Source organism: Pogoniulus pusillus, chromosome 11 (genome assembly GCF_015220805.1).
Source record: "Pogoniulus pusillus isolate bPogPus1 chromosome 11, bPogPus1.pri, whole genome shotgun sequence".
Lineage (NCBI taxonomy): Eukaryota > Metazoa > Chordata > Aves > Piciformes > Lybiidae > Pogoniulus > Pogoniulus pusillus.
Genome location: NC_087274.1, coordinates 10,785,860 through 10,809,466, shown reverse-complemented (window position 1 = coordinate 10,809,466; position 23,607 = coordinate 10,785,860). Strand labels below are relative to the sequence as shown.

The window sequence follows — 23,607 nt, the reverse complement described above, 5'->3', positions numbered from 1 at the left end:
TTACTAGAGAGTTGTGAGCTCATACCATGGTGCTGCCCATCCCAGACTGGATTCCAGTCTGTAAAGTCACTTTGAGGAAGGTCTTGGAGCAGCAAATCCTGTTATATGTTTAAAGTTGACCTGAAAACAAGCAAATTGTGTTTCCCACATTTGACACCAAAGTCTTGGCCCATTAATGTTTTTATTCCCCTTCCCAGCTGGAGGCTTCAATTTCAGTGACACAGTTCTCTGCACCTGGGCTTGGTTAATCTTCATCTCTTTGTGGATAGTGTGTGGATCTAGCAGTCCTGGTGTCCCTGTTGACACATATCTTGCTTCCAGGGTTGGACTGCTGCCCTAGGGATGGTTGATAGCAGCAGTGTCAGCACAAAGCACAGTAATAATACAGAGGGTGACTGTGTCAGATGGTTTTGTTGTCTTGCAGCCATCCCCCCTGCCACAGGAAATGAAAACACCTCCACCTACCAAACCCAAGCCAAACGGCCACACAAGCTCAACTTCTAGCTCTATCAAGGAGAAGCAGTTGCCTCTCCTGAGCATCTTCAGCCAGCAGATTACCCCACCACCTGCTTCTGCTCCTCCTCTTCCCCCACCATTGCCTTCACCTCTCTCAGATCTTGGGAACCGAGACTGGGAGGAATACACAGGGAAGGGTGAGTATTGACTTCACACAGGGCATTTGGTAGCAGAGAGGGCATGGGGTCAGAATCAGTCTAGTGGCCCAAGAGAAGTCACAGCTCATGTTCTGACATTGGCCAGGTGGCTAGAGACTGAATGGGCTGTGGTGCTGGTCTGGCCCAGTGACAATCATGGCCCTTGCCAGCTCTAACTGTTGCCAGTGCAGTGCTGGGTGTCAGGCAAAAATGATGAAGAAGGGGCTGGGTTCCTCTAAAAAATGCAGCTAAACCCAGAAGGGACCTTTGGGCTGCAGCTTTATCAAGATCCAGCACACAACACTTTTTATTGCTTACCAGGAGCATGATTACTTTATCAAAGCTGCAATTCAACAGATGGACTTTAGACCAGGGAGGAATGGGCAGCCAAAGTGTTCTACCTTCTAGAGCCTCTGAAGGGTCCTTAAAGACAGGCTGAGGAATGAGGGAATGTTTCTCAGAAGGAGAATGAGAGCTTGGACATTTGCCACATGCAGATTGTCTGGATGCTGCCCACCTAAATTGTTCTCAGCAGTCCTTTGGAAGTGTCTTAGGTTTTGCCTCTGAATTTCAGCAGGAGCCTGGAGCCATAATCCAGCCTATCCTTTGCTGCTATTTTAGATGCATGAACCAATGCATTTCAGCTGTTAAAACTCTCTTCAGCTTTACATTTTGTGACATACAAGGAATCATAGAATCAACCAGGTTGGCAGAGACCTCCAAGATCATCCAGTCCAACCTAGCACCCAGCCCTATCCAAACAACTAGGCCATGGCACTAATGCTTTCCTGGCATAGAAGAGTTTCCCTGTCTCACTCCCCCTCTCTTTTACAACATGTATCTTTAAGAAGTCCTCTGAAGGTAAATCACAGCAGTTGGATTACCCTGAAAAGTCTCCATGTGCTTCTGAAATAGGATAATATAAAACCAGCTGAACTGTGGACTCTACTACAGTTCTTGTCAGTGGACTCTGAAGTTTGGGAAGCTGGGAGTGCTTAGATGAAGACATCCTCACTTCATAAAGCAATGCCTTTGAATGATCCTCCTCAAACTGTCTTTAATGGATCTCTTGCAGAGAGAAAGTCCAGTGCAAGTCCTGGTGCCTCGTACCAGAACCACCCAGTCTGCAACTCAAGGCAGAACTTTCATGTCCTTTTAAAACCTCTGGCAGCCTTTCTATAACGACACAAAGTGAAACTTGCACCCTCAGCCTTAAGCAGAGAGACAATATTTGGCCTGGGATGCTGTGTGCTCCCTGTTTCTTCTAGTAGGAGGACTGAAGTGTGTGGCTGATGCAGCAAGTGTGAAGGCTCTCAGAAATGCTGGTACTCACACAGTGGCTGTTCTGTGCATGCACTCACATGAGCTGATCTTCAAGGGGCTTCCTGGCAATAACCAGTCAGGCACTGTCCTCTTTCTCTTGGTGGGTTTTTGTCAGGTGGGAAGGTGACCCCATAGACAGCAAATTAGACATAAGGAAGGCATTCTTTCCCCATGAAGGTGGTGAGGTGATGGAACAGATTGCCCAGAGAAGTTGTGGAAGCTCCAATGCTGGAAGTGCTTAAAGACAGGTTGGATGGGTCCTTGAGTAACCTGGTCTGGTAGGTTAGGTGCATAGTAGCAGGGTGAGAACTAGATGATCTTTAAGGTCCCTTCCAGTACAAAGCATTCTATGATCTTCAATGCTCTGTCCTCACGCAGGCTCTACTGTAACAGTAACAGAAGATGCTGACATCAAGACCCAGCTGTATAAACTTGCTACCAGCGTCAGCTTCTCCTACGCCAACCCTGCCTGGAAAATCTTCCTGCGCAAAGAGGTGAGGTTCACTAGCTGAGGGCTGGCTGCAGGGCGAGGGAACTGGGCCCACGTGTGGATAAAGCCATATATTGTCACCCAGTGTGATGTAAGAGTACAGAGATAATCCTGGGGGGAGGTCACATGGCAGAGGAGTTTGAGGCAGGAGATCATCTGATGGGAGACCTGGGCCCTGCTCTGCCTTACTGCCTCTTGTGTCTTGCTTCTCTGTCTGTCCTTTCCTTCTGTAAAGCACTGAGAAAGCTACCAATAAACTTGTTTGTAGGTGGTGCTTTCCAGCTCAAAGAGCATAAATGTGTTTACAGTCAAGTATTGTGGAGTGCACCAAACTGATCAGGTCCCATGGTCTCAGCACTTTGCCAGTGGTCTTTCACTCTTAGTCGCATTCAGTGTCTCCTCCTTGCCACTCTTTGGAGGCTCACTCCTCTGGCAGCAGCACATATAGAGTACAGAATGGCTCTGGAGAGCTTTTCCTGCCACATCTGTAACATCACTATTGGTTTCTTTCCTCTTCTTGTAGGTGTTCTACCCCAAAGAAAATTTCAGTCACCCTTATAGTCTGAACTTGCTGTGTGAACAGGTATGCACTGGTGTATGACCCAAAGCCTGCTTGGGTCAAATCACTCTGTAATTACATTCAACAAGATGCCTGCATCCTTAGACTCTTCTCCAGGTCCATCCAGTCAAACCCTTGTTCATTGCTTCCTGAAACTCAGCCTGTTTAACAGCCTGAGATGTTGAGGTGCTGGAACGTGTCCAGAGAAGGGCAACAAAGCTGGTGAAAGGCCTGGAACACAAACCCTATGAGGAGAGGCTGAGGGAGCTGGGGTTGTTTAGCCTAGACAAGAGGAGGCTCAGGGGTGACCTCATTGCTGTCTACAACTACCTGAAGGGAAGTTGTAGCCAGGTGGGGTTGGTCTCTTCTCCCAGGCAACCAGCAACAGAACAAGGGGACACAGTCTCAAGTTGTGCTGGGGGAGGTCTAGGCTGGATGTTAGGAGGAAGTTGTTGGCAGAGAGAGTGATTGGCATTGGAATGGGCTGCCTAGGGAGGTGGTGGAGTTGCAGTCCCTGGAGGTGATGAAGAAAAGCCTGGCTGAGGCACTTAGTGCCATGGTCTAGTTGACTGGCTAGGGCTGGGTGCTAGGCTGGATTGGATGATCTTGGAGGTCTCTTCCAACCTGGTTGATTCTATGATTCTATGCCTCAACTCAACCAGATGTGGCCTTTCCAACAGCAGCCTCTCTCTGTCCTCCCTCTGCAGATCATGCGTGACACCTTCTCCAACTCCTGCTTTCGTATCTCCAGGGAGGAGAAGCGCAAGATGAAAGACTTGCTGAGTAATTAACAGCCCAAACCACCCCTTCCTTCCTGTGCCTCCCTGGGTTTGACATGAGAAACCAACCCCCACATCCCTGAGGCAGGACTTGGGGCAGAGGAAAAATATTTGTTGCTGCAAGAAGAAAACAATTTGCCTGTGCTGTTCAGTGCAGGCTGGGGATGTTTGTTTATTCCCAATGGCCAGAAAATGGCCCTGGAATTGCTGTGAGCAAAAATTAATTAGTCTTAGTTTTAGTTTGTTTATTGTGGGGGTTTTGAGTTGTTAAAGAAGGCAGCTGGATTCTTTAACAGGAATTTCATGCACAAGGAGAGAGAAACTATAGTAGGCTGGTGTGTGCAAGCAAAGTGCTGTCCTTTAGCCTCTGCATGCCATCTGCTGTGCTGTAGGCACTACAGGGGACTGGTGGGAATGAATGAATGAATGAATGAATGAATGAATGAATGAATGAATGAATGAATCCCTGTGCAGAGGGAGACTTGGCTGCCTTTGCCTTGCTGAGAAAACTTCTTCTTTGTAACCCTGCCAGTGGAGCTGCGGGTTGGCGACAGTGCCCAGTCCATTCCGGAGGATGGGATAAAGAAGAGGATCGTGCTGGCTGCTCGGGATAACTGGGCTAACTACTTCTCCCGCCTCTTCCCAGTTCAGGTGAGTCTTAGTCTTCTCACCAGACCCTGAGCTTACTTTAGCTGTGTGGTTCTGGTTCACCTGCAGTTTCTTTCTGTCTCCCTGCCTGGCCATACATCCCTCATTCTTCTGGGCCTTCTGTACCTTCCTGGGTTTGGCATCTCTGTCAGCCCAGGGGCCCATTCATGGCACTTGTGCTAGCATCTTCTTTCCCTGCTGCATCTTGTCCAGATTTGATGGAGCCTTTAATGCTCCCTGCTGCTTTTCACTGACAGAGTGAAAATGGAAGTGATGTCCAGATCCTGGGCGTCTCTCACCGGGGCATGCGGCTGCTGAAGGTGGTGAAAGCAGCTGGGTATAAGCCTGAGCACCTGAAGATTCTCCGCAGCTACAGGTGAGCAGAAGGGCTGTAGGATGACCATGTGAATCACTTAGGATCATAGAATGGTCTGGCTTAGAAGGGACCTCCAAAGGTCATCTAGTCCAACCTCTGGGATGCTTTAAGAGTGCTGGGAGAAAAACCAAACCAGTGAGCTGAAAATTCCCTGGTTGTGCTGCACTCTCTAGGATTGCCCCAAACCAGTTGTGACTCAATAACCTTTCTTCTAATGAGCTTGGCTTTCCCCTCTCCTTCCTACCCTGTGCTTTGCTTACAATAAGTGAGAGCTTGGTGTGAGCCAGCTCTATGCACATCATCACAAGGGAGGTCCACAGGGTGGTATGGTGTAGCCTTGGTGTAGGTTGTAACACAGTCCTGGTGAAAGGCCACTCTCTGGGGCATGCTGAGACCTGTCTCCTTCCCTTGGAATGAGCTCCCACCCCCACAACCTGCATCCCCAGCTCTGGCAGGAGGAGCCTGACTGTGCTGGCTGTGTTCTCAGCTTTGCAGATGTGCTGTCAGTAGAACTGAAGGGCAGCACTGTCCTGGAGTTCGCTCTGAAGACAGAGCAGCTCTCCCTGCACTCTCCAAAGGCTCCACGCATCAAGGCCATGGTGGAACTCTTCATCCAGGAGCTGAGGCAGGTGAGGGAATGGCTGTAGTGCACTAGAGAATGAAGGTGGTTTTCCATATGGACCTGAGAGGGCCCACAAGATGACATGGTCTGAGTCCTTCACATGCTAAAGAGGAGATTTGACCTCCCCATCGCTTTTTCCCCAGGATACCAACTACGTGGTTGCTCTGCGCAGCTACATCTCGGATGACAAGAGCCTTCTTAGCTTCCAGAAGGGTGACCTCATTGAGTTACTGCCCATGCAAGGCGTGGAGCCAGGTAAGGAGATTGGCAGAAAAGCTGTGGTCTGGGTTCAAAGGCCTGCTGGACACTCACAGTGCTCAGAAACTCTCCATATTGCTGCCCAGTAGCCCAGAGGAAAGCAGGCTGTTACAGGCTGGCACAGTTAGCCTTCAGCTCTGCCACTCTCTGACCACAACCCACCTGGTTCCAGCTGCCATCCTCACAGGGGATGTTGTCTTTGGATGCAGCATGATGCTCTCCTTTCGTTTTGGTTGGAAATGACCTTTAAGATCATTGAGTCTAACCAGGGCTGGAGATTCAGCCACCTCCCTGAGGAGCCTCTTTCTGTGTTTGAGAAACATTCAGTGAAGAAGTTTGTTCTAAGATCCAACCTAGCCCTGCTCTGGGGCAAGACTTCACTGCTGGTTTCTCTGGGGAGCTGCCACTGCCCCTGACTCTCTCCCTTGTTTCTGCAGGCTGGCAGTTTGGCTCCACTGGTGGCCGCTGTGGTATTTTCCCCACCAGCCTGGTGCAGCTGGCTGCAGCCCCTGATTACCTCAGCATCAGCATGGACAGGTGTGGAAGGCGGCGGAAGAGCCCTAAAGCTTTCTCAGAGAGCAGGAACACAAGCAGGGAGGTGAGCTGGCCCTAAGGAGCTCCTAGGGGCTATGGCTGGGTTCTGTGGGAGCTGCCAGGCTCTGGTAGCATCTGACCTCCAAGGCAAGAGGGAAGAGATGGCTGCTTCATCTTTGCAGATGGAGACTCAGATACTATCTTAGCAGGAGGGGGAGGCAGCAGATGCAGGATGAGGCTTGCTGAGGTCTGGCAAGTGAGGAGAAGGCACACTGCAGTTGCTCAGCTGACATTTGGGGTGGGTTTGGTGCCTGTCCTTGCAGAGTTCTGCTCCCAGCTTGACATCAGAACCCAACAGCACCATATTAGTCCCTGTTGGTGATAATTACACCATGGCAGACTTCGCCACAGCCCACTTCCGAGAGGCTCAGTCCATGTGAGTAAGCTGTGGTCCTCCCTGAACAGGCATACACAGGACCTGTGTAGCCTGGCCCACACCAGGCCAGTTTCTGGGATATTTCTTGGTTTGCATGTTCCCTCTCCTCTGTCTAGGCAGAGACTGAAGACAATGTCTGCTGAAAAGAAGAGTGTGACTGACCTGGTCCAGCACACCAAGGTGAGCAAAGTGGCTCCCCACAACTACAGCCAGAAACCCAGCTCCAGCACTGCCTCTAGCTGTGTTCCCACAAGGCAAAGGCGCAGAGAGCAGATCCTTGGCTGTAGTCTCTGCAGAACTATAGATTCCCCCTACTTCCAGTGCTGCCTGCAGCAGAGCTGTGTGGGATCTGCTTACCCTTGTGTTCTGGCTCTGCAGGTCCCAATCCAGGAGTCTTTGCTCCAGTACTCTGACAGTGACCTCAATGAGCTTGCCACCCAGAACTTCAAGAGTAAGTGCCTCCCTGGGACACCAACTGCAGAGGCTGGGGCAGGGGTGAGTGGGACAGCCTTGGTAGCCACACACAGGCATGTGTGTGAGGCCCAAAGCAGGCAACAAAACCTGAGAGAGGAAGGTCCCTCCTAAGGCATTTCTGCGGTTGGTAACCCTCTGTGTTGATGCTGAAAGCATCCAGCAACGTGCACTTGGCCTTGAGTGCCAAGTGTCTGAGACACACACACTGATTACACCTCTCTGCTGCAAGCCTCTTAACAGCCTGGGGAGCAGAAAAGCTTTCAGGACATTCTCTACTGCCTGCCCCATGGCAGGATCACCTCTGCTTAGACCTGAATGGTAGTGTTTGCCTTGCAGCTCTGATGCAGTTCATGGGAGATCAGCCAAAAAACAAGAACCAGAATGATGTTGAATGCATCTATGAGATCCTCAAGGTTTGTGACCTTTCCCTGGGCAAAGTGCTGAAGCACCAGTGGCAATGAAGGGACAAGATCTTGCTGGGAATAGCCACAGTGAAACCTTCTACATGAGGAAGGGAGATGAAAAAGGCTACTTTATGCAACCCCTTGCCTCTGTGTTTTTAAATGGCTTCCCTGAGTATGGGATGAAGGCACCACCTGCCTCTCCTCTGGGCCTAGAAAGCACTGGAGACCAGAGGCTGCAAAGACTCAGCTTTGGCAGAGCTCTGGAGCTGGGAGAGGAGGGGCACAGGGATAGCCTGGGGCTCCACTGATGCTCTTATCCCTTCTGTAATGCTGTCTTCTCCCTGAATGCAGCTGTGCAAGGAGAAGGAGAGTTTGCATGATGAAATCTACTGCCAGGTCATCAAACAGGTCTCCCAAAACCCCAGCCAGTGAGTACCAGCACCGTCCTGTGTGTGAACAGATGAAGGGGAACCATTTGCCTCACTGCAGGTGCACCAGGGCTAGGGGAGAAGCTGTCCTCTAATGAGGCACTGTCCCTGCCTGCTCAGGTGCTGGGCCTTTCGCTGGGCACTGTGGTGGTGTTTTCACGTCAGAGGGTGTTTGCCCTTTTATCTCTGGCTGCTGATATGTCTGGGCACTGGTAGTGGTGCTGCTCAGAGCCCTGCTGCCCTCATCACAGCTGTGGGGAACTGAGCCAACAGTTAGGGACCAGCTCCACACCACACTGCCCTGTAACATGGCAGCTGTGGCACCACAGTGACCTTGACTGTTCCCTCTCTTTATCTGCTGCCAGAATAACTGGACCACTTCTTCCCTCAGTTTAAGAAACCTCAGACCAATGGCCTCCACCTCATTTTCTGCCACTTGTCATAGATGTTCAGAAGAGCAGAGTCTTGCTTTGAGCTGCTTGGAGCAGGAATTGCCTTGTTCCAAGGTGCACAGAATTCCTTCTGCTCCACAGGGAGAGCGTGCTGCGTGGGTGGCTGCTCCTAAACCTGCTGACTGGGTACTTCCTCCCTTCTAACATCCTGATGCCCTATGCCACCAAGTTTCTGCAGCTAGCCAGCAGTGATCCATCTAGCACCCACCATGGTATGGCTTTTTCTGTGTCCTGTAAGATAAATGTCTGCCCTCTTGTTACTGAGGCCCAGTGGTCAAGAAAAGAAGACAGGATCCAGGCAGGGATATCATCCAGCGGGAAAATCTCCCTTATCCTGTTGAGCAGGAGAAATCAGTAGGATGCTGAGGGGACTGAGCCTGCAGGCAAGTGCCTACTTTGTACCTCCACTCTTTCTGGTTTTGCAGAGGTCATTTTCCATTGCATCTTCAGACAGGCCAAGGTGCAACTGTGGCTCTGAGGCTTAGCTTAGCCCTGTAGCTTAAGCCCAGCCTGAAAGCTAGATCCTGAGGGAAAGGCAGGCTGTGGTCTTCCAGAGCCATCAGCTGTGACATATTCAGAGTGGAATCCTGCCTGAGAAGAGGGTTCTAGTTCTCCCCGCTGCCCTGGGTGCTGTCTGGGGCTGGCCTCTCACAATTTGGATGTGACTTGGAGAGTGAGACATGAGGTCAAGATGAGGCCTTAAGCAGAGAGGTGTCTCTGCCCATGGCATGGAGGTTGGAGTAGATAATCTCTGAGGTCCCTCCCAACCAGAGCCATTCTATGCTTCTAAGTCTCTCTGCAATCCTAGCAGCAGCAGGGCTAAATTCAACCCAGCCAGGATGACCCAGCACCAGAGAAGCCAATGCTGGGTCCTCTGTGTGGCTCTGCAGCTGAAGCTCTTCCCCTTTCCTGCAGACATAGCCAAGGTCTGCCAGAGCAACCTGCGCAAGAATTTCATGTACGGCGGCCGGCGTCACCTTCCCTTCCCTGTGGAGTTAGAGGCACTGCTGGTATGGAGGGGCAGGGACGTGGGGATGCTGGGAAGAGAGGGAGGGCAGAGGCTTGCCAGGAGGTTCCCTGTGGGTGGCTGGTGCTCCAAGAGAAGCAGACTCACAGAAACACTCAGGTTGGAAAAGCCCCCCCCAAGTCTAACCAATATCCCTACTCTACAAGGTGCACCCTAAACCATAGCCCCAAGCACCACAGCCAAACGACTTCTGGACACATCCAGGGTTGGTGACTCCACCACCTCCCTAGGCAGCTCATTCCAGTGCCTGACCACTCTTGCTTGGATGAAATCTTTCCTAATATCTGGTCTAAACCTACCTTCCCTCTTGTTCTGTCACTAATTACCTATGAGAAGAGACCAGCACCAACCTCTCCACAACATCTTTCCAGGTAGCTACAGACAGTGACGAGGTCTGCCCTCAGCCTCCTCTTTTTCAGACTAACCATCCCCAGCTCCATCAGTTGCTCCTCATCAGATTTATTCTCCAGGCCCTTCCCCAGCTTCCTTGCCCTCCTCTGCACTGCCTCAGCACCTCCACATCCCTCTAATAATGAGATGCCCAAAACTGAACACAACGCTGAAGGTTTGGCCTCACCAGAGAAGAGTACAAGGGCACAATCATCTCCCTGCTCCTGCTGGACACAGCATTTCTAATGCAAGCCAGGATGCCACTGGCTTCCTCTGCCACCTAGGCACACTACTTGGTCATAGTCAGTTGCTTGTCGATTACAACCCTCAGGTCCCTTTCCACCAGAGAGCTTTCCAGCCACACTGCCCTAAGCCTGTAGGGGATTGTGGGGGACCGGGAAGAGCAGTGCTATGCAGTAGGCAGAGGTATGGGCAGAGAAGAGGCAAGGCACTAAGGGCAATCAGTGGGAGACAGAGATGAGGAGGAAGAGGGCAGAGCAGTCAGAGCTGGTGCCACCCTGCACGCCTTGCTGCCCTGTCCCTTGCAGAAGGGGCGCGGTGCCCGCCGGCTGACGCTGCCGATGCCCGGAGGTGTGGAGTACGTCACCAAAGTCAAGACATTCACCGTGAGTACCCTGCTTTGAATGGCTTCGCTAATGCGGACTCAGAGCCAGGCTGGGGCACTCCCACAGCTGCCAGAACCTGGGGCTCGCCTGTGCTTCCCGTAGTGCTGTGACACTTTGCCACTCACTGCCCAGGGGCCCCTGCAGTCACATCCTCTCTGCAGGGCCTGCACAATCTCCACCAGCTTGATCGTTGTACGAAGCCCAGAGCCACGCTGCTGCCCTCCACGAGTCCCAATCTGTCTGGCTGCTCTAGGCTTGTCTGCCAATGGTATTTATTTCCTCCTCTCCTTGCTTCAGGTGGCCAAAGAGCTCCTGCAGGAGATCTGTGAGAAGATGGGGGCAGGTGACCAAGAAGAGATACAGGAATTTGTTCTTATTGCCACCAGGAGTAACAACAATAACCTTGGCAAGTAGAGACTCCACCGTGGCTACTGGTGGGAAGAGCTCCTACTCCTGCTGGCTCTGGGGAGCTTTCCTCTTGGACAGTTTCCCTCTGTGCTGGGGTTAAGGCTGTGCCTTCTCAAGGGCTCTTTTGCTTATTCCTGAAAGAGGGACCACGGCCCTTCAGAATGGAGTCACAGGGGCAAGGTGGAAGAGAGGTGTGCAGGAAGGCTCCTGCCCCAGGCTGTGGAGCTCAGCCCCAAGAGTGATGAGCCTCTCTCTGTGTGAATGTGCAGGCAAAGTTACCAGGCCAATAAGACCAGAGGAGTATCTTCATGATTACCTGCTGGAGGACAAGTTGGTCACTGTGACTTTACGCAGGCTCACCTGGAGGACACCTCTGCACTTTGAGAGCCAAATTTATACTGATATCCATTATGGACAGGTAAGTAACGAGGCCAGGGTGTGCACCAGGACCCTACCTAGCAGGGGCAGAGCCCAAGAGAAAGGTCCCAGAGGAGCTGAAGGAATGGGAAGACTTTGGCTGATGGAGTTTGTCTGCTGTTTCTGGGTGTAACTAAGAACTGAAGCTGTGGAAACAAGGAAGGCAGCATGTCTGCTGCCCCAGCGTGGGAGCTGTGCTGTTCCAGATGTGGCTCATGCATTTCTGCATGCCCTGAGCCTGGAAAGCCTTTGCTTTGGGGTTACCAGTTGGATGTGTTACAAACAAGGCAGGATGTAGGTCTGTGGAGCCTGGCTCTCCCCAGAGCCAGGCTGCACCTGGCTGTACCTTCTGGCACCTGTAACAAAGGCCATTTTGTTGTCTCTTAGATCCTGAGGGATTACCTGGATGGGAGGATACTACTGGGCAGAGGCAAGGAAATAGAGATGGAGGTTGGAGTTCTGGCAGTACTACAGCACTGGGCCAAAAATGAGCAGCAGTGCTCTGCTCTCTCCAGGTACTTCTGCCTTGGGGTGGGTTTCTGCCTCTAGTGGCTGTTGGCACCACAGGGGTTGGGGGTGGGTGCCCAAAAACACTCTCTGGGTAATTAAGGAATGGACAGTTCTGAAGAACATAAGCTACTACTTAAAGTCACTTAGTGACTGACTCCTAAGCAACAAAGTTTACTTCCAGCTCACACTCTTAAAGATGATCATCTCCGATCCACACTCCCTTTTGTGACTCCTCTCTAGTTGAGGACACTTTATGAGGCTGTCATGGGGGTTTTCTTCCTTTCCACCCTCACCCCTTCCTTCCCACTCTCACCCCTTCCTGCACTTTGGCTCACAGTGGAGCTAGTGGCTCCTTCAGATCCCCTCCCAGCACCATCACACCACTCTGCTGGGCACGGGGAACAGGTTGAAAGCAAGATGGTGTTCAGCTGAGCCTGCCTGTGAAAGAAAGAGCCTGTGGCTTTGCTTCCATGCCACAGTACTTGCTCCAAGAGCTCCTGCTGTCTCCAGAAAGGAGATTTCTCTCAGTGCTCTACTCAGTGGTGCACAGCTGCCCCTCTGTGGACATGGTGGTCTCGCTGTTTCCATGTTATCCAGTCTGATAGGACTTGCTGTGCACGTCACCTCTCCTTCCACTCTTATCCCCACACATGCCACTGAAAAATGTTGCTTTTTGTCCCTTCCTTCTTCTTAGTCCCCCTGGTTGGTCTTTTGACTGTAGCTAGGCAGGGCCTGACTTAGTTTCTGCTTGCTGGCACAGGGAAGCGCTGAATGAGTACACACCAAAGACCCTGCAGTCCTCCATCAGACTCCAGGCTCTGGAGAGCCATGCTGGCACCCTGTTGAAAACCAGGCAGCCCCTCCAGCCAATGGAAGCAAAAATCGAGTTCATAGGTGAGGAGACAACCAGATCTGCTTAAATATGACTCCTGAGCATGATGCAAGTTGCTTTGAATGCACTCCTGGGACAGCCTGGAATGGGCCATGACACAGAGCTCCCTCAGAACCTCCCCCTGCAGATTGGCACTTGTGGAAATTCCACCTCTCCTGCAGAAGTCTGCAGTAGATTTTCAGAGCTCTGTACAAGTTGTGTTTGCATTGCTGTTCTTGGCTGGTTTCTGGTCAGGAAAGAACAGGGCATCTATTCAGGCTGCTGGGAGTTGAGTAGTGGCAGTCTGGCAGGGAGGGAGAAGCTGTCAGTTCTACTTCTTAGTGTAAAAAAAACTTGGGAACACCACTCACAGCTTTTGAGCACCTCAGGTTGTAGACTGCTGGCTTGCAGCTGCTGCCTGAAAGCCACCTTTGGCTGTCTTACAGAGCAGGTGATGAAGCTGCCTTTCTTTGGCTACACCACCTACTTCGTAGAGCGAGTCAGCGATGACACCGTCCCTGTGCCCTGCTTCTTCGGTGTGAATAATGAGGAGATCATTGCAGTGGATGGCAGCACCCAGGTATGCCAGACAGCACCTTCTAGAGTCCACAGTCCACATGTCTGTCAGATGCTAACTTGACCTTTAGAAGAACTTGTGCAGGGAGACACTGCATTTACCTACATGGCAGCAGCCCCACAGCTCTACCCCAAAGGCAGTGACAGGAGTGGTAGAACGTTCAGTGCTGCTGTGTCTTCTTTTGTAAGCCCAGTGATGATGCGAACAGCAAGGCCCACAATAGAAGTGTAGGTCGTGGTCCTGACTGCCCCAATCTTGCAAGAATTCTAGGGTCACGTTGGCAGCAGAAATCTGCCCTGAATCCTGTACACACTTCCCTCTGTCCCAGTCCTTGTCCCAGCCTTCAACAGGGTCTCCAGGTGAATCCACCTTGGTGAGACTGAGATGCTCCTATTTGCAAAGGCTGCACCAGATGAGTGTTTTGTGGCTTTTCTCCTTCCACAGGAGGTCTCCTGCATCATTCCACTGAAAGAGCTGCAGCAGATGCGAATGCTGCAGCCCATCTCTGCTGGTGGCCTGCCTGGCATAGAGCTCAATTATGGCTCAGCTGACAGCCCCAAGACTATATGGTTTGAACTGTCACAGGTAAGACCAGCCTGCACCTACAGCTCCCTCCTGGCAGATCTGAACCTGCCCTCCACTGCTGAGACTCTGCTAAAAGACTGTGCTAGAGACACCTCTCCTGTCCCAGAGGTGCATGGGAGCACTGCATAGCCCAGGCCCTGAAGTCCAGCACCTACCTGATATTTAACTATGGAAAGTGGTTTATGGGTATACTTAGTTCTGAGAAGCAGCCACTTCTGGGGCAGAGAATGACTGGCACTGATCTGTGTCTTGATAGGCTAAAGAACTGTATCACACTCTTGTCATCATCCTGGATAAAGCAGCATGGCACCCATAGAGCCTGAAAAGAGAAGAATGACCAAACCCAACAGCACTGTTCTTCTTTGAACTTGTCCAGAGCTCCCTGCCCTGTCTTCTGGAGTGGACTCTTCTAAAAGACATCTGTGACCTCAGACAGCTGCTTTCCCAGACTGCCACCACAGCGTTTGTTGCTGCACTGGACCACACACTCTCACCCCTGAAGCACTCTTCCTGGCAGCAATGCAGGCAGCGGCTAAACAAACCGCCAGACACCCTTGCCCCACCACTGCTTCTTCAGAGCCTGTTCCAGCAGAGCAGCTGAGCAGGCAGTTGCCTTCAAGCTATGCAGTGTGGGACTCTTTGCTTTTTGAATTGTGAAGCAGGAGGTGGTAGAAAGGATCTCGATTACAAAGCAGATCAGTGTTAATGCACAATTAACACATCTGCTGGGGCACGGTTTGAGCTGCAGTGGTAAGAAAGTTCTTTGTTAATTAGTTTCCTACTGACATAATGATATGCATCTGTTTCCTTCTCATATAAAGAAGTCAGTCATGTCCCTGCAGCTGTCACACATAATGATGGCTCCATGCCTGTGGAGAAAGTGTATCCAAAGGGAGCTGGTATTCCAGCAGTGGGGTGTCCTGGGTTGTACAAAAATGCCTAAGTTATTTTCATTGCTACAGCTATCCTATGGAACTGAAAGGTCTCTGTCCTTGAAGAGACTGCAATAAAGCAATCACAGTGATGTTTTGAAGCTATGACCTGGGTAATACTGGTTTACACCCAACAGGAGATGATTCACCTGCAGGTAACTGGCAGAGCTTGAGGAGAAGGTTGTCCCTGTCAGCTGGGAAGGGGATAGATCTGAGGGTGCTTACTGCACATCATGATGCACAGCCAGCTTCTTGCTGGTGAGCTGATGCCAGCAACAGCTACATCATCTTCTGCATTAGCAGCTTCTTTTCAAGCTGTAGCCCATGAGATATTAACTACAGCATAGGAAGTTTCACCTCAACACGAGGAAGAACTTCTTTACTGCAAGGGTGATGAAGCACTGGAACAGGCTGCCCACAGAAGTTGTAGTCTCCTTCGCTAGAGTCTTTCAAGGCCTGTCTGGATGTATTCCTGGATGGCCTGTGCTAGTTTTTATGGTCCTGCTCTGGCAGGGCAGGTTGGACTGGATGATCTATGGAGGTCCTTTCCAACCCCTAATATCCTATGATATCCAACCCTCCCCCTTCAGCAGTGCTACTGCAAGGCCAGGTAAAACAGCACTGTGACATGAAAAGAAGAAGAGATAAGATAGCTGAAGATTCACTTACCTTTAGTACCCTTCTTGCCCTCTCTCAGCTTTTCCTGCCTCAGAAGTGCTGGCTGGAAATGCCCCACCTTGTGATAAAGCACTTTGTCACCCAGCCCTTTTGGGAGCCTCCTGATTTATAAGATAAACAAAGACCTTCTGAGAAGCTCACACAGGCAGCAGCTGAAGTGTGCAAGCACTGAACCGTGGAGACAGTAACCCCTACCTGAGTGGCTGATAAACCACCATTTTGTAATGGCAAGACAAAATAGCAGCCAAAAAGCAACATCTGAAAACCACTTCTGTAGTGTAAAAGTGTTCTTGTAAAGCCCTTTGACCCCCAGTGAGCACAGAGAGCTGCTGATGGAAGCAAACTTTGAGTTACACATTTCCAAGTTCTCCTTGTTCTAGCTGGAGCAGTCCTGCAGTTAGAAAGGGTTGGAGGTACCTGCTGGCACATGCTTCCCACCCACCCCATCCTGTCTTTGCATTTACCTGTCTGTTCAGATGTCTATGGGCACAGTGGTGATGGAGTCTTAATGTATCTTAGACCAGTTTCTATGAATGAGGGGTGAGAAAAAGCTTCAAGAAGAGCCCACAGCAGCTGTAACATTGGTTTATTGTCAGTTCTGCAACTACCTTCCAGTACTTTTAAAAAAATACATCTGTTTAGTAGTGACCCAAAAGCCTGGGTGATAGCCTCTCAGGCTGCAAGCTCCTCTAGCAACCCTACTGCCTGAAGGCACCAGCCTCCAGGGGCATGGCACAAAGCCAGAACCCAACAGAAAGGACTTGTGCCAGGGAACTGGGTTCTTTCCAGCCCACTGACACCCCAAGGTTCTGGTCCTTGTATAAATATAGCAGCAAAGGCACCACAGTGCCAGTTGGAGGGCCAGGCTGTAACAGCAGCAGTGCCCTTTGGTATTGCAGACTGTGGGTGAGGTACAGGGAGCAAATATTAGGGGTTACAAGCCAATGCTGGGGAGGTGTCAGCAACCTTGGTACCACTGTTGGAGGAGTTACCAGTGAAAGAACATCACTGCCTAAGTTAAAGGGCAGGCAGAAGTAAACAAAGTAAAAAAACCTTTAGAATAAAAGAAAAAAAGAATCCAAGGCTCCCCACCTTCAGAAAGCAGGCATTGCCTGCATGCTAAAAACAAAATGCTCCCTCCTCCTGCCCTCCAAAGGAAACATTCCATCCAGGAACCCAACCCCAAGGTTGTCTCTGGCAGCCCTGAGCAAAGCATGTGAACCCACAGCAGAAGGCTTCTACTGGTTAACACTGAAAGGAGAACTGAGAAGGGGGGAGTGAGGGGAGCAGCCATCCCAAAGCAGAGCCCCTGTTGGAAAGGCTGAGCCCTTCCCAGGCTGCTGCAGGGACAGAGCTTGCAGACGCTGCAGCCTGTAACTGAGCACAGCAGATGTGGCCTTCACCCCTCTGGGTGAGGGGCACTGGAGGGCTTCAGCACCCCGCTCAGTGGAGGGACTCTCCATGAGTTCACAGAAAGGTGCACGGCCCCAAGGACAGCAGTGAGCAAAAATGCAGCAAGAAAAGAAAGCTCACTTCTGCAGGCTCATGGAACCCTCCGTGGCTGAGTTCTTCGGGATCCCCTGCTCCCACTGCTGGAGGAAGGAAGCCAGCCAAGACGATGGCTCAGCTCTCTGAGCTCTGCAGCTCCTGCCAGTCCGCCTCGCTCTCACACCTGACCCGTGCTTTGAAAAATTCCTTGATGAGTCTCTGTGCTTCCTCCTTCACTGCAAGAGAGGAAGCACCACCTTGAAGATGATAATTACAGCACCTGCCCCCTCTAGAGGCATCAATCCGTTCAGTATCCCAAGAACCCAAGCTCTGTGGTGCTCTCTCCCCAGCGGCCAACTCACCACTCTTGCGGCCAGGGTTCTGCTCTTCAGCCAGGAGGTGAGACAGGTGCCGAGCAAAGCCCTTAAACAGATCCTGCAGGATTGGGGAAGACAAAGAACAGAAAGCAGACATCAGTTACCTCACCAGGCTGTTTCCATGTTTGCCTTGCCCTCAACATGGGCTGGCTGCAGCACAAACCATGCCTAGATGGTAGGCTAGAGGAGTGTTACAAACCTGCAACCACCCCTGAGCCTGCAGGGCTGGAGCAGCACATGCAGATGTGTCACCCACAGAGCACATCCATTAAATGACACTAGAACTGGGCCTAATCTGTGGCCACTCCATAGGTGGGAGCTCTGAAAACACGCCAGAGTTCAGTGTGACAACATGAACAGTCACAAAGAAGTGGGAGGATAAGAGGAAATGGCCTCAAGTAGCACCAGGGGACATTTATGTTGGATATGACAAGTTCTTCACTGAAAGGGTTCTCAGAGTGGAACAGGATGCTCAGGGACATGGTTGAATCTCCACCTCTGGAGGTGTTTAAAAGACACAGAGATGTGGTGGCTGAGGGACATGGTTTAGCATCAGACTTGGTAGAGCTAGAGCACAGTTGGGCTCAATGACCTTAAAGGTCTTTTCCAACCAGAACCATTCTGTGATTCTGGTTTTAAGTGTGGAAGCAACACACTGCCACTTCAAATCACATACAAACCCCTTCTGGGACAGGTGAGCTGCTGCACCCAGAGACACCAAACAACACATACCAACATGTAACTTGGAAATCAATTGTGGCATGCAGATCTTCTGCCCCTTCTCAGGGCCCCAGAGCACTAGGGAAATGCCTTCTCCTTCTGCTAAAGAGGATCCTCAGCTGTGCCCTACCTTGGAAGCAAATTTGCCACCCTTGTAGAATGGGGTCAAGTACTTGACAACGATGTCTGCTGTTTCTTTGAGGGAGATGGCTTTGGTCACTGGCTGTACAGTCTTGCTGGTTCCTTCTTTATCATACTGTTGTAAGCTTGGATCAAAAGTCACCTTCTTCTTTGATGGACCAACACCTTTGCTTTCAGGCTGGGACAGAATAGAAGTCTTTGCCATTGTCCGTAGCTGCTTTGCTGCAGAACTTTCCATATCCTGGAAATGGGAAAGAAGAAAACCAGGCCCACTAATTTACAGCATTATAAATCCAGCATCACACTTCCAAGCAGCCACTGCCTCCTGAGGCCATGAATCTTTGCAGCTTCCTGCAGGCTCTCCAAATAGTGAAGACCATGCAGGAATCTGTTACCCATTTTGCTGTGCAGACAGAATTCCCTGCTTCCCAAAGGGCCTTTCAGCAAAACTATTTAAGAGACACCACATTCAGAACTACCCCATGACACCTTAAGTGCTAGACCCCATCCTATGAAAGAAAACTTGTCAGGAAAGGATTTCCCAGGACATCTACTGAGAACCACAGAATCACAGAATGTTAGAGCTTGGAAGAGACCTCCAGAGATCACCCAGTCCAATGCTCCCTGCCAAAGCAGGATCCCCTAGGGTAGGCCACATAGGAATGCATCCAGGTGGGTTTTGAAAGCCTGCAGAGAAGAATCCATAAACTCTCTGGGCAGCCTGTTCCAGTGCCCTTCTCACTGTAAAGAAGTTTCTCCTCATGTTAAAGTGAAATCTTCTGTGTTTGAGTTTGTAGCCATTGATGCACACCACTGAAAAGAGACTGGCCCCAGCCACTTGACACCCACCCCTCAGGTACTTATAGCCATCGATGAGGGCTCCTCTCAGTCTTCTCTTCTCCAGACTAAGCAGCCCCAGGTCTCTCAGTCTCTCTCCATAGGGGGGGTGCTCAAGTCTCCTAGTCATCCTCATGGCTGTCTGTTGGACTCTCTCCAACAGATCTGTTTCTCTTGAACTGGGAGCCCAAAATTGGACACAGTATACACCCTTCAGGAACAATCAACCACATTCAGGTTGAAAGAGCAATGAGAAGACTGTGCTGTTGACAGCTCCCAGGCAGTCCCAGATGCCCAGTGCAGAACCAGACACCAAAAGCCAAGGAAGGCTGTGAGCATGGCTCACTTCAGCATGGTCCTGTGTGCCACTGGCCTGGGGTTGCTCCCTTCACTTGAGAAAGCACCTTGCTAATTATAGCTATAGATTCAGAGTGGGTGGAGAGTCTCATTCCAGACAAGTCACCAGCAAGGGTACAGTCACATGTGTGGCAGAGAGGGAACAAAGCCGAGTGGAGGGGAAATTTTCCACTGCAGCCTGCGGTGCTGGCACTGGCCCAGTGGGTGGCAGAAGAATGGGCCCTCCCCAGAGAAAAGAAGACTGTGAAGTGAAGGAGGAACACTCCCAGAGTAACATGGCCCAAGATGAGCAGAAGAAATAGAGGAAATCAGCATCCTTTCTTGAAGCCTTACCTCATCTGGTGCTGGTCTCTTCCCACTGTCACCTTCGGCGGCAATGGTTTGCTCAGTTTCTGCAGCATCTTCAGTGACTCTGCTGGGAAAAGCAGAAGGGAGGCCAGTTTCAGTCACTCCACAGGGGAGAGATCACTGCATTCACTGCCAGTGGTTACAAGACTCTCTCACCAGCCCAGACATCTAACACACATTTTCCCAGGCCAAGGCTGGTGGGGCTCTGCAGCTGTTAACAGGGCAATGTGGGGAGATTTTACCTGGATTTTACATCAATTTCTTCCTGAAGAAGTTTACATTCAGCAGCCTGTTGGGTCTTAAAATCCTCCTCTCTCTCAGACAGTGTTATTTCCTTGTCTCCCAGTTCTTCATTCTCTGCCTGGGGCTGTCCAGTGACATCCTCTCTGGAGATGCCTTCCTTTCCCTGAGGTGTAAGTTTCTCTCGACACATGCTTTGAGAAGAAGCCTGAGGTAGTGTTGCTGCAGAACAGTCCTCTCCCATTGCTGAGCTGCAGCTCTTGGCTTTAGATGCATCTTTGGGAAGGGAGAAGAATTTGAAAATATCCTGGGATTCCTTTTTAGCTGCTTCTGCAAGCATTTTCTGCTTCTTGCTAGGTTTGAACTTCTTAGCAGGGCTCTCCTGAAGGGCAGCTTTTCCATCTGGACTGGGTTGCTGTCTCCTCTTTTCAGGCAGGAGTACATCTGCCCCAGCACTCTCACTCATTGCTTTGGTTCCCCTTTCTTTTTTCTGGAGAACAGGGTTTCCTGCAAGACTGCAGTTGCTGTTGTCTTGCCTGCTTGGACAATCTGCTTCTGTTTTGCTTGGCTTTACATCACTCTCCTCCTGGACCTTCAGCAGCTCTGAAGCTGTCTGGAACAAGCTGGATGCCTCTGGTAATTTTATTCCCACACGCTTGGGTTTGAACTATGGGGAAATGGAGAAGAAGAAACTTTGGGTGTTAGAGTGCTAAGGAAGTCCTGAGAGCATATGCAGCCTGCTGAGAGGAGCTATGGGTCTGTACCAGTGTGCACAGCCCTGTGCTGGGAAAGGCTCTAAAACTGATTCATCATCATAAGCATCAACTGGGACATCTGGGGAGTGGATTGGGTTGAAGTCACAGGCCCCTAGTAAACAAGCCGACAGAAGCCTGAGTTAGGGCAAGCTGAGAACTTCCTCACTGTATGGCCTGCAGGGGGCTTATATTCACTAGCAGGAGCCAGCAGGACTAGCTGATCTCACTCTAAAAGCAAAGGATAGGCAGGGACAGCAGTCACAACAGAAGTGCAAAGCTGTGGTCACAAGAGGAACATCAAATGACAAAAGCAGACAAAGAACATCGTTCCCTCCTCGTCTAGCCCACCTGAACTCACTCACCGAGTAAACCTGGGATGCAGGCAGGAAATCATCTTCTGCTGGAGACTCAGATTTTGTTTCCAAGCTGCTTCTGCCACCAGTTCCAGACCCAAAGACTGAAAACAACTCCCCTTGTTTTGAGGCTTTGTTGATTTCTCCTACCTGAAAAGAGGACAGAAATGTTCTCTAACGGCCAGAAATCTTTAGCATGTGCAAGGGCAGGACCATGTAAAAGCCACAGTGGCAAAACAGATGTCTCCCTTGGACAGACACCTAGCTCAAGAACTGAAACATCTCCAGCCAGATTTATGGCAAGCAGCTACGCTACACCAAGACTTCTCTGCTGTCAGGAGCAGTCTAAGGAGCTCCCCATTCCCTTATAGCTAGGCCTAGATGCTATCTGGATTGGCTTGTACTAGTATACAGTTTCCTAAGCCTGTAAAGCCAACAGAGATGTGAAACCAATATGATTCTGGGCCCTCCTGGAAACAAAAAAATCAAGAAGACAGACATGAAAGGCATTTAAGGTAAAGCAGAACTTCTCCTTCATCTTTCCCACACAAACTCTACCCTATTTCCCCTCGAGCTGAGCCACAGCAGGTTGAAGGGAGCAGGAGCAGCCACAGGGCCCTACCTTCTTCAGCACCCCTGCCTTGTAGAAGTTGGCCATTTTGCTGAGGCGGAAAACTTCATACTCCAGCTCCACAGCACAGGCATGAGGGTCTGACCTGAAACACAGGCTGGGGTGATTTCTGGCAAGACACACTTCTACATCTGCAAAGGGAACACTAATGTTGAAGCACCTCCCACAAAGTACCAAATTCACTCCCTTGGGCACAGGAAGAAGTGACAACTTCCAGTTAAGTCCTAAAGGATGGAGCAGTGGTGAATGAAAAGAGTTTCAAATCTGGGCCAGCTGCTCCGTTTGGAAAGCACAATATCCCCACCTTGTGGGGCAGGGAAGAATTTGCACTCCTAGGATCGAGATGACTTTGAATCAGATGCAGGAATCCTCATACCTGGCCCTGAGCATCCCTACAAGGAGGATGCTGTTCAGTGAAGCTACATCCTTGGCCCAAGTAACCTCAAAAGGCATCCTCTGGGAGCAGCCACACTGCTTAGGGAAGAGCAGGCCCCGTGTTCCCCTTTTCTCTCATCTCATACCCTTTTCCTTCTGCTGCTGGAATCTTCTGATTGGCACTCAAAGCTTCTTCCAGCAACTTCAAGCAGTGTTCCCGTCCCTAGGAAACATGGGACACTCAGACATGCTCTACAGAAGTCAGAGTGGCCCTCAGACTTCCAACCCTGGAGAAGTAAGAAGAGGGCAGGCAGAGTCTTTGCTCTTGTTTCCAAGTACCCCTGGCCTTATGAGGAGAGGCTGAGGGACCTGGGGCTTTTTAATCTGGACAAGAGAAGACTGAGAGGGGATTTAATAAAGGTTTATAAATATCTGAAGGCTGGGGGTCAGGAGTGGGGGGACAGGTTCTGCTCACTTGTTCCCTGGAATAGGACAAGGAGCAATGAGTGTAAGCTGCAGCACAGGAGGTTCCACCTCAACACAAAGGGGAGCTTCTTTACTGTAAGGGTCACAGAGCACTGGAACAGGCTCCCCAGAGAGGTTGTGGAGTCTCCCTCTCTGGAGACTTTACTTTCAAGGCCTGTCTGGATGCGATCCTCTGTGACCTAAGCTAGATTGTATGGTCCTGCTCTCTGGCAGAAGGGTTGGATTTGAATGATCTCTTTGGGTCCCTTCTAACTCCTGACATCCTGTGAACGTTAACCAGCTCTTCTCACCTTCACTGTCAGCTTGGAAATCCTCCTGCTGGAGGCATCCTTCAAGGGACAGTCTGCACCTGCCATAGAAGAGGTGTTTGGAAAAGCTGTCATGCAAGGGCTGGGGCTGATGGAGAACATCTCAGCTGTCCCCAGGAGGGTGCTGTTTGGCATGCTCCTCCCTGCACAGTCACCATGGTCACCCCTTCTACTTAAAGGACAAACTCCAAAAAACAGAGGGCTAAATGAGATGTGATTTGTCTCTCTGTATGAGAACACCTAACTTTGCAGTTTTGGACTAACAGCTTTCCCAAACCTCCTCATCTCAGAATCCTCTTTAAGGTACCACAGCTCTTAGGAAACAGCCCTTTTCTGCTCCCCCAAGCAACAACAGCCAAGAGGCTGACAGAGCAACACGAACCACCAGGAATTCTCTTACAATCGCTTAAAACCTGTGCTGTTAGACAGGGTCCCAGGCTGCAGAGTTACAAACAGTAAAGCTTTTCAGCAGTCTCCTTACAGCCCAATTGAATGCTGCTACAACACCACTGCAAAAACAGCCTACAGAGACAGCTTGGACACCTTTCCTCCTCTCTTATTTGGAAGAGCTCTTTAGGAAGATGCATTCCATATCTTCACCTCAACCAAAGCTAAGCTCTGATCCACCTCCTCCGTGCCAAGCTTTCACAGCAAAAAGCCTATCCCCTGTGCCTAGGGACTGATACCTCCAATGTTGATACTGTATAAATTACACACAGCTGCAAAATACAAGA

The 23,607-nt window shown here is 50.6% G+C and overlaps 2 protein-coding genes across 4 annotated transcripts in view; one reads left to right on the top strand and one right to left on the bottom strand.

The window, feature by feature from the left end:
- The window catches only part of MYO15B (myosin XVB), a 50,553-nt gene extending 35,673 nt beyond the window's left edge, over positions 1 to 14,880 (top strand). The window contains exons 42-65 of the mRNA XM_064151737.1: positions 425 to 653; positions 2,355 to 2,470; positions 2,990 to 3,049; positions 3,733 to 3,808; positions 4,337 to 4,455; positions 4,710 to 4,828; positions 5,316 to 5,457; positions 5,594 to 5,705; positions 6,146 to 6,306; positions 6,566 to 6,678; positions 6,795 to 6,858; positions 7,057 to 7,129; positions 7,489 to 7,565; positions 7,908 to 7,984; positions 8,518 to 8,648; positions 9,352 to 9,446; positions 10,402 to 10,479; positions 10,777 to 10,885; positions 11,157 to 11,305; positions 11,692 to 11,819; positions 12,575 to 12,708; positions 13,132 to 13,265; positions 13,707 to 13,847; positions 14,104 to 14,880. Of these exons, the coding sequence (XP_064007807.1) occupies positions 425 to 653; positions 2,355 to 2,470; positions 2,990 to 3,049; positions 3,733 to 3,808; positions 4,337 to 4,455; positions 4,710 to 4,828; positions 5,316 to 5,457; positions 5,594 to 5,705; positions 6,146 to 6,306; positions 6,566 to 6,678; positions 6,795 to 6,858; positions 7,057 to 7,129; positions 7,489 to 7,565; positions 7,908 to 7,984; positions 8,518 to 8,648; positions 9,352 to 9,446; positions 10,402 to 10,479; positions 10,777 to 10,885; positions 11,157 to 11,305; positions 11,692 to 11,819; positions 12,575 to 12,708; positions 13,132 to 13,265; positions 13,707 to 13,847; positions 14,104 to 14,163 (2,697 nt within the window). The 3' untranslated portion in view covers positions 14,164 to 14,880. The remainder of the gene's footprint in view (positions 1 to 424; positions 654 to 2,354; positions 2,471 to 2,989; positions 3,050 to 3,732; positions 3,809 to 4,336; positions 4,456 to 4,709; positions 4,829 to 5,315; positions 5,458 to 5,593; positions 5,706 to 6,145; positions 6,307 to 6,565; positions 6,679 to 6,794; positions 6,859 to 7,056; positions 7,130 to 7,488; positions 7,566 to 7,907; positions 7,985 to 8,517; positions 8,649 to 9,351; positions 9,447 to 10,401; positions 10,480 to 10,776; positions 10,886 to 11,156; positions 11,306 to 11,691; positions 11,820 to 12,574; positions 12,709 to 13,131; positions 13,266 to 13,706; positions 13,848 to 14,103) is intronic.
- A 1,146-nt stretch (positions 14,881 to 16,026) lies between these two features.
- The window catches only part of RECQL5 (RecQ like helicase 5), a 40,503-nt gene continuing 32,922 nt past the window's right edge, over positions 16,027 to 23,607 (bottom strand). Inside the window, exons 12-20 of one of the 3 annotated variants that reach the window (XM_064151027.1) lie at positions 22,856 to 22,914; positions 22,226 to 22,302; positions 21,696 to 21,789; positions 21,083 to 21,223; positions 19,968 to 20,632; positions 19,711 to 19,792; positions 18,173 to 18,424; positions 17,308 to 17,380; positions 16,027 to 17,176 (exon numbers count right to left, since the gene is read on the bottom strand). In XM_064151027.1, coding sequence (XP_064007097.1) covers positions 17,124 to 17,176; positions 17,308 to 17,380; positions 18,173 to 18,424; positions 19,711 to 19,792; positions 19,968 to 20,632; positions 21,083 to 21,223; positions 21,696 to 21,789; positions 22,226 to 22,302; positions 22,856 to 22,914 — 1,496 coding nt within the window. In that variant the 3' untranslated portion in view covers positions 16,027 to 17,123. Of the gene's footprint in view, positions 17,182 to 17,307; positions 17,381 to 18,172; positions 18,425 to 19,710; positions 19,793 to 19,967; positions 20,633 to 21,082; positions 21,224 to 21,695; positions 21,790 to 22,225; positions 22,303 to 22,855; positions 22,915 to 23,607 lie in introns of all 3 variants that reach the window. The other 2 variants (XM_064151025.1, XM_064151026.1) reach the window with 2 other exon arrangements.